This window comes from Pteropus vampyrus, unplaced genomic scaffold (genome assembly GCF_000151845.1).
Source record: "Pteropus vampyrus isolate Shadow unplaced genomic scaffold, Pvam_2.0 Scaffold76, whole genome shotgun sequence".
Classification (NCBI taxonomy): Eukaryota; Metazoa; Chordata; class Mammalia; order Chiroptera; family Pteropodidae; genus Pteropus; species Pteropus vampyrus.
In genome coordinates this window covers 467,849-477,216 of record NW_011888857.1, presented here as the reverse complement: position 1 = coordinate 477,216, position 9,368 = coordinate 467,849, and the positions used below count along the sequence as shown (strand labels likewise).

The following is a 9,368-nucleotide window of genomic DNA, read 5'->3' as shown; positions in this document are numbered from 1 at the left end:
AAACCTTCTCCTGACCCCTCTATCCCCACTGAGCTAGAACCCCCCATTTCTTTGCTCTCCTTTGCAGCAAAACTCCATGAAAGCGTTGTCCAGTTTATCTCCTCCTATGATCTCTTATATCCATCTCTACGAGGCTTTTGCCCTTTCCAGAGGCAACTACAATTAGTGGTTCAGTAAATGTTTCCAGATTTTTTTCTCTGCAGATAAAAATATACCCTAGTACGTTTTTAAAAGTATCTGTTATCTGTTATCTCTGGAACAGATAACAGATAACTTTTTCTTTTCTCCTTCATTATGTTTTGGTACTGTCTGAATTTAAAAAAATAATAATAATAAGCCTGTGTTACCTTTATAATCAAAAGGAAAAAGTTGTTTTCATTTTAGATGAAGTTACCGTCTTAGCTTTTAGAATACTACATCTATGGCTCCGCCTTTGAAATGAAGAGTTATAAATAAAGGTAGAATAAATTCTTGTTCACTTTTAACAGGAAAAAAAAAAAACCCCTACTAAAATATACGGTGGCCCTATTTTACGGAAACATTTATTTGAATGACTTTGTGTCTATACCCATGTTTTTCTAGCTAGCAGTTATGGGTTTTTTCTTGGGTAGATAACAGGGAGAAGAATAAATGTCGAGTAGAAGATCTCAGAAGGGAGCAAGATGGGATCACAGACATAAGAGGTTCAAAGTGCCCCTTTCGATCATGAAAGACATCCTCCATGCACCTGCTATACCCTCTCCCCCTCCAGTACACACAGACACACACATACGCACACACAACCCTTAATCAACCCATCGGAACCCTCATAACCCCACCTCATCTCCCTGCACCGAGTCTACCATGCTGCTCATTTCCAGCTTGGCCGCTTAATCACCATCTTCCCTTTCTATCTTTCCTGCTTAGCTCCTTTCTTCTCCTGATCTGAACAAACCTGTCATTTTCCCTCACCTTTATGAGAAGAAAATAATTCCTTGCTTTTAAATAAAATAGGAACATCGTGTGGAGATGGTAAGTCTGTAAAGTCCAAAATATTTTTTAAATGAAGTTTTTTTTGAAAAGGTTGAGAATATTTTTAAAAGTCAACGCTCTGATGAGGGTTGAAACACAAGAAACTGCAATAGCCTATTGATAAGCATTTGCTGAATTAGATCTCAGCGGAAGCCAATCTTTTATTATTAAAAAAAAATAAGGGGAGAGGTACATAGGGGCACAGAGGGTCAAATATATGGCGACAGAAGGAAATTTAACTTTGGATGGTGAACACACAACACAGTATACATGTGACATGTTACTGAACTGTACACTTGAAATCCATATGATTTTATTAACCAATAAAATCCCAATAATTTTAATTTAAAAAAGAAAATGACACAAAAGTATGCATACACATAGAAAAAGGTCTAAAAGTGTATGCAACATAATAGTAGTTTCACTGGGATATTGGGGGGAGTGTTAATTTCCTCCCTTATGTATTTGTGTTTTCTAACTGTTCTTTAATTCATATATGTTACATACATAATTAAAAATTAAATACAGTAATTGAATATTTGTCCATAAGGAAACGGGTGGGAAAGGTGAACAATTAGGGAGGGGAAAATAGCATCCAGGAGGTGAGAAGTGAAAGCAAAAGCAGCAACTAAATTAGTTCACTCTGAGGACAGGGAACGCAGCTCTAAGTCAGAATCTCCACCTCCACCCTGCAAACCCAGGATTCCCATGTTCCGTTCTGCAGTATAGCTGGCTAACAGACCCAAGCCAAGTCCAATGCAAGGCAAAGATCTGCTTACAAGGCATCAATGTAACCATCTAAATGGAGAAACTAACTTTTTGCAGGGGGTGGAGGTGAAAGAGTACACTCTGGAATGCTGGTATTCACAGAGCTGTTTCTTTCCACCTTTGTTTTTGTGTCTCAAGCTCCAGAAGCCACTTAAAAGCAGGCTATGTGTTTTCAAGAAGTAAATCTCTTGGATAAGTACCTTATGTTCACGAGCTGGAGAGGGAAGGTGCTGGGCTGTGTATTGGAACTCCCAGCCAGAGAAGACAGCTATCTCTTTTGGCTCAGGTTCTCAGGGATGAGACCATGTCTAGCGGGGATTTTCTCCAGATTCAACAGCCTTGGCCCTACCCAAACGCACAGCTTTGTTTGCACCATACATCACTCATCGCGAGTCTTTCGTTTTTCCTTTCAAGCATCCACAGGTCAAATACTGTGTGTTCCCAACAGCCTGTGAACTTCTTGGACCAGCAAAGGGACATTCATTTTGCTCAGCACTCCTTTAACATTTCTATTGTATTCGATTTCCCACTCCCCCTACCCAGGTCTCCAGAGAATAACTTCTTCCTTGTTTTAATAACTTGGACCACAGTCAAGGTTGATGTGTTTCTCCATTTTGCAGGATATTTTCTTCAGGAGAGACAAAACAGAGGCTAACAGAATAGCCAAGGCTTGTGAGTAGCCTTAAAAATTCAGCAGTCATTAAGAACACAGAGAAAACGTCTTTAAAAGAAATAAAAAGCAGGCGATGCAAGGCACCACAAACAAACAGAATTATTCATAAAGGTGGATTAATGCTTAGAAAGGGTCTCTGGCGATTTTTTTTCTCTGTGACCCACTTTAAAAATCTAATTTCATTTGTTTGTGGGTAAGGTAAAGTGTCAGAGTTAAAATAATGGTTTCGCGAAGTACTTTCTTCTTGTCTGAAATTGAAATACAATATTGTTTCAGGTCGTAAAAGTAATTCTGTTCCCAATGGTCATATGGAGATTAAAAAATGAGGAAAGAGAGAAGGAGACAAGAGAGAATCGGTGGCAAGTGTCCTCTGCTCTCCATCATGTTTTCATCTCACCTTGCCTGTGCTCTCCCTAACACCCCATCATCGCCCAGTAGAATACCACAGCTCCCCGACATCTAATGAAATGTCTTCGTGGACTTGTTAGGACATGAGGAAACAAGCCTATGCTTTTTATAAAAGTAACATTTTCAAGAAAGGAAGACATGAACAAATACTTAGTGGGGTTAGCCTGAAGTACATAATCCTTTAATAAAAAAGTAATAATGCTTCATTTTTATGAGTGATATGGAAATTATATCTTTCTTCTCCAAAACATGAGTCAAACCTCCAGCTTTCCTGTTATATATGTATGTTGTCACCATGATTTTTCTTACCAATGATTTCAAATAGTGTCAAGATACTAGTTATGGATTAAAGCAAAAGACAGTTATTTCTTTCTATCTTTCTTTATGAAATATCTTTTCTCAGGTTATTTCTCATATTAACAGTGTTTTCATACCTAGCTAAAAGAAAGTAAATTCAGTATCATAAAGAATAATGACACCTAACCAGATTATGTCCCCCTTGGGGAAAAGCCAAACTTTCTACTGGAATAACAGATTCACCTGAATCCAGTTCTTGGCTGTTCATGGGCATGGAGGAAAGAGCTAATTAATTATTCTTTTGAAGAGCTAAAAGAGAGGCAGACTTGTAGGTCGTGACACATCAGCGGGTTTTAAAATCAATTTACACATCACCACCAGCATTTTTAAAATGGTATGGAATGAAGCAGAAAACATCAGCATGCACAGTATGGAACAAGTACTGTTTTGTGAAAATTTGTGGTGTGTGTGTGTGTGTGTGTGTGTGTGTGTGTGTGTGTGTGTAATGGATCTCAGTGTAAAAGGTATTTCTACTATGGTTACTGTCCAAAAAGTTTAAGAAATTCTAATCTAGGGCCCAGATCCTGGAGTCAGACAGAAGTGGGCTCCAAAGTGGCTCTGCCAGTTACTCGCTATGTGAACTTGGTTAGGTGGCTTAATCTCTCCAGCCTCCTCATCTGAAAGCTGAGATCAAAAGAGGAAATGTGTAAAGTCCCTCATACAGAGCCCATTAATATTAACATCCATTCTTAGATAAATGTTCAGTTCGCAAATGGAAGCAGACATTAGCTGACTTATAATATCACCCAGAGTGTGAGCGATGTTAGTGAATTAGACAACTGCACACTTTTTTGCTCTCTGAAGAGCTGTTCTTCTGTAGGACTATCTACTGGGGCCGTTTGACCCTTTCTGTACAGCTCTCTGAATGAAGTTAGTATTCAAGAAATACATTTTGATTTCGGAAATCCTTTTCCAAAATGTAAGCACCAAAACAATGCAAACTCTTCTAGATTTTTTTTTCTTGCACAGAATTGAAAAAAAAAAAAAAATGATCGACACTTTGTGATTTATCCTTAAAATATAGCTTCTGACTCTCCAGCAAGTGACTAATAGACCTTAAAAGTTATCAAAATTCTTTCAACTATAAAAACACTCTGAGTTAAACACATGCCAAGATTTCTGATCTGTAATTTTTGTAATTAAGCAGAAAACAAGCCCTGGAATCCAAGATGAAGAAATTTTAAAAACCGAAACATATTCACTTCACAATCATGTTCTTTCTATTGGCAGTTAGTTTGGGGACCGTTACTGAATTCTGAGTAGACGAGAGAGAAGAAAAAGGAAGAGAATCGGAAAGAAAGAATGAAACCAAGAAGCCAAGAAATACAAGTTGAGAGTAGGTAGAAAGACAGAATGCTGAAATCGTCGACATCCCCTTGGATGCAAGTGGGGAGAGAAAAAATTCAAATCAACGGAAAGCTTCTTATTTGGGGGTTTAGAGAGAAGAAATGGCGATTTGGGTAAAATAGAAAAATTGGGGGATGGGGATAGAGAGAAGGATCTAACAGTTTGTCTTAAAGGATGAAAAGCGACTCTGCTGATTACTGAAGGATGATCCAAACAACAGGACTGAGCCAACAAAAGAAAGAAGGATGAGAAGAGCAAAGGCTGGTTCCGGCGTTCAAGAAGAGAAAATGAAATCAAAAGAAGTAGTTACAGAAATGTCCCAGGATGCAGGCTACAGAACCGGGGAAGGCGCAGATGTTTGGGAACTAAAAAAAAAAAAAATCTTTGCAGAAAATCTGACTATAGATTTGGGGTAAAAATTAATTTCTCCCTTAGAGATTTAAAGGTATACAAAGAAAAATGTAAGCATGACTGAAAGATCTGGCTGATCTAACAGGAACATGTGTAATGCCACAAAGTTAGTATTTTGTGAAACATTCACGAGGAAATGAGCAGGGTTCCTACTGCGTCACTCTAATAATTGCTTTCCAGGAGTATGTTGATAGGAAGTGTCACCACCTCCATTTTTGCCCACAGTATGTCTATGATAAATAATAAAAGGCAGAAAGAGGGAGAAGAGAGATTTTCCTCATCCCAGTGCACCAAAGGCTACCCTAATTACCCGTTGTCAGTCCTAACTCCTGCATGGCCCCCAGGCACCACCACCAAGGCCTACGTCATTTGCTTTGCCATCATCGCATTGTCCACTCACTTGCTCTGCCCTTCTGTCCATTTCACTGAGCTGGAGCTCCCAGCAGCAACTCTAGAAGAAAAGAAGAGGTGGGGAATGGGGAATGGAGCATGCATGGCTCTAGCAAGCCCCCAGATCCCAGAATCCAATGAGAAGCCACTAAATACACAGAGATGTGAAGCTAGCTGGCTAATAAAGAGTTCTGAACTAAGGCCCCAATCCCACTGGAGCTGATGGTGGAGTGGAAGGCCTCACAGGGAGGCAGGAGAGAGTATGGGCTTTGGAATCAGATCTGGGCTTCGAGTCCCAGTTCTACCATTTCATACGATGTGAACTTGAGGAGTTACTTAACTCTCTGAGTTCGATTGACTTCTTTGGAAAACAGGGTAACAGTACCTAGGCTTCATAATATTAGGCAGATTAGACAAGGTGACCTAAAACATCACGTGATCTGTTGTAGGTGCTTCGTGAGCGTCATATCTGACTTCCTTTCAACTCAGACTTGCTAGAAAACTGAAAGCAAGTTCTTTTACTGTTGAAAACAAGTCCCGCTTGCTTTCTTTTTTTCATTTTCAGGTGCTGAGAACTGTCCCTACCAATGCTTGATAGCTGTGTTCTCCCTGATGTGGCTCTATAGTAAGTGTAAAGAAAACCTGTTGGCACAACCAGGTATGAGCACATCTGGCTTTGGATGTCTGATCATTCTCCCTCAAATACAAATTTGGATCCTGAACTTTGTAAACTGAAAGCATTTCTCGATGAGATACAGTAATGGTTAACATCTGTGATATCACTAATAAAACAAACATTAAACAAGGGTGAATGAACACGTTTTTGAAGAACTCTAAAAAATTCGGTAAGGGCCATATTAAGTTTTTCCAATATTCTCAACCACCTTGTTCTAGGCAAAAGCATCCTCTATTTCTATTCCTGAAAATTTAATACTGAACACAACCCACCAATTGGGAGTGGGAAGAAAGCATCTCGATTCTACAATAAGCCATGTTTATTCTGCTAGAACTATACTCTCTTCATAAGTTATAAGCACTTTTAAAATGGTTCAAACAGGTGTGAGTTACTGTCCAAAGGCAACGGAATAGAGAAGACCTTACCCCTTCAATGTGGCTCCTAAGTTCATCTGATTCCAGGTCATGCATTCAAGTTGGGAAGTCATCTGGTACAAGTTGTCGCTGTTAGAAAAACACTCAGTTAGAAATGCATAACTGCGAAAAAAATGTGCAATTGTTTCTTCAAAAAGCAGTGGAGTTTTAACTTTTCTTTATAGCAAAAGCCTCCATGGTTTCCAGAATGACAGAATACATGAATCTAAAATAATCTTCATTGCATCCCACTGATTTCTGCACAGTTTTTCACTTCGCACACAGAAGAAAAAACGTGAGAGTAATTTGGAAGCCTTTAAAAAACCTTAGTATAGCAAACATTAAAGTTTCTAAAGAGGTATTAAACCTTTGAAGGGAAGAGGCTAAAGGGAGTGAAACTTTGGAAGGCAACACAGGCTGGATAACTCAACATTAAAGTTAAAAGCCTGGAGCTGAAAGTAAAAAGACAGCAGATTAATTATTCGTGAAAAGGCCATTAAGTTGTTTTAATCAAAAGGATAAGTATCATGTGGATTATGTGGGCCCGAAAAGTCAAAGAGTGACGGGTGATAGACGGTCTAATACGCAAGGATGTGACAAACGAAAAAAAAAAGAGAGAGAGAGAGGATGAAAAACTCTATGTAACACTAAAGGAATCATTCTCCATAACTTTTATAATTCTGGCATAAGTCAAATGGAGCTTTTTTGAAAAAAAGCCCTCAGCCCAGTTCTGAGGGAAAACAATGGCTGATCATTTATATTAAGACCTCAAAGGAGAAATGCACTATTATGTAAACCAACCAAAATTGTTCCCCCTCCCCGTCCTTTTTTTGCATGCACAAGTCTTATAAACATCTTTATTACATGTGTCTTCATTTTTATTTACTAATTATCTCATTCCTAGAAAACTAACACGTAAATGAATCACCAGGCATCTCCTAAATTACCAAGCTCTATTAAGAATAAATTTAGTCCTGAAGTAAAATGGTTAATTATGAAATCTGAAACCCAAGAGATTAATGGTTTGTCTGGGAACCCTTGGTCTAAACACATTACAGAAGAACATTTTCACTCCACCTTCATGACAGAAGTGAAAAAAGGTAAGAAGCTTTTAATATCTAATGTGTGATATCAGATTGCAAATTCTGGACAATCTCCATCTTGTCATGGCATTCCTTTGGGTTGCTTCATCCACTGGGCAGAGGCAACACCAGAGTTTAATTAAGAGAAGGTTTTATCAGGCCAACCAAACTGGGAAATTACAGCAACAAGGAATAAATGAATACTGTGCTCTCTCTCGGCAAAGCTTGATAAATCATGGTAGAGTCCATCTGCCTCTCATGTAATCACTGAAAATTATTTGGAACTCTTTAGTGGCGGGTACACAGGATAAGGAGGAAATCAGATGCCAGAAGGGAATTTTACATGTGAAATGTGAAGTGACTTCAATCTCAAAGTATGTGTAGTTTCATTAGTCAGTGTATATCTGGACCCCATCATTCATCCCCATGTCTGACTGACTATTATGCTACTACAATATCCTACATATCAATGAAAAAAAAAATGATTAGTTTCTCCTGCAGCTTCCCCATTTGCAGCAGCGGCTGGTGCTGGTCTGTGCCACTATGTTTCTCAATTCCATGAATTCTTGCTGTAAGGCCAGTGTAATTAATTCCTGAAGGACCCCAATTTTTATTAGACGTGCCAGCCTGCTGCATTTAACACAGGAGAGTTTCTTGAACTTTCTTTGAGCTGACGGTTCATTAATAAGTGGCCTCCTCCACAATCTCTACTGGTTTTTGTTCTCCTGCACTTTTCATCAAGCAATCCATTTATTAATCTTGCCATTAATCTCAGCCAACAGGCATTGTATTCCCCAGGCAGCTCTATGTTTTTGTCACTAATTTTTTAAAAACTGTTCACCAGCTAAAATCACTCAGCCCCACTTGACAATTTTCCTAGGCCCTATTGGGATGTGGGGTCTTTCTGAAATAATTTCATCCATGCCTAAGACTAGGAAAATCCTAATTTTCAAGAGAGATGAGAAACAAGATGAGTGACGGAAATTTACACATATGAGTTAATAAGTCTCAAAGACCTAACTTTATGATTTAGAAATTTTCTCATAGATTTAAAGAATAGTCCAATAGATTCCTAAGGATCTCTATAAGGAAGTACCCCAAAGAGAGGACACTTTTAGAGATATTTTCTTGCCCCCTGCCAAAAGCACACTTTCTCTAATACAAGGTCTATGTCTTACATACGTGCATCTTCCTAGTAGGTGCTTAATAAATACTCTATACTGCACTGTCTGATGTAGTAGCCACTAGTCACATAGAGCTATTGAGCACTTGAAATATAGCTAATGCCACATGTTGAAATAAGGTTTTGACTATATTCAGCTAAATAGAATGTTTCAAAATCAACTTCATTGTTTCTTTTTTTATGTGGCTACTAGCAAATTTCAAATTATATATATGCCTTGCGTTATGTTTCTATTGGACAGTGCCACTCTCTAAGCTTTAGGACCTTGAGCAAATTAATTCAGCTCTCCACACCTCAGTTTTCTCATCTGTCAAATGGGAATATTAATCTCAATCAGTCTAACATTACAGGGATGTCATAAAGCTTTAATGATGACTCTCTGAGGACTATACAGATAAAATCTTTAAATTTTTTTCTAATTTATCAAATTCTGCACAGTACTTTCACACATCTCCAATATTTTTTACAACTCTGTAAGGCAGGGATAATTATGATCCCCATTTATCAGAGGAGGACCTGGGCTCAGAGAGATGCCTTGAGCTGGCTTCTCTGATGTCCCCACAATCATCCTGCCCTGCCCCTTTGAAGGTTTTAGGCATCACTGGCCTCTGAGCCTCACCCTCTCACTACCATTTAAATAATAGTAACA

The 9,368-nt window shown here is 38.6% G+C and overlaps 1 protein-coding gene across 3 annotated transcripts in view; it reads right to left on the bottom strand.

Moving 5' to 3' along the window:
* The window catches only part of WT1 (Wilms tumor 1), a 51,275-nt gene that overhangs the window by 28,765 nt on the left and 13,142 nt on the right, over nt 1-9,368 (bottom strand). For 2 of the 3 annotated variants that reach the window (XM_011362532.2, XM_011362534.2), the window contains exons 4-5: nt 6,467-6,544; nt 5,376-5,426 (exon numbers count right to left, since the gene is read on the bottom strand). In XM_011362532.2, the coding sequence (XP_011360834.1) occupies nt 5,376-5,426; nt 6,467-6,544 (129 nt within the window). The remainder of the gene's footprint in view (nt 1-5,375; nt 5,427-6,466; nt 6,545-9,368) is intronic. The other variant, XM_023532086.1, reaches the window with a different exon arrangement.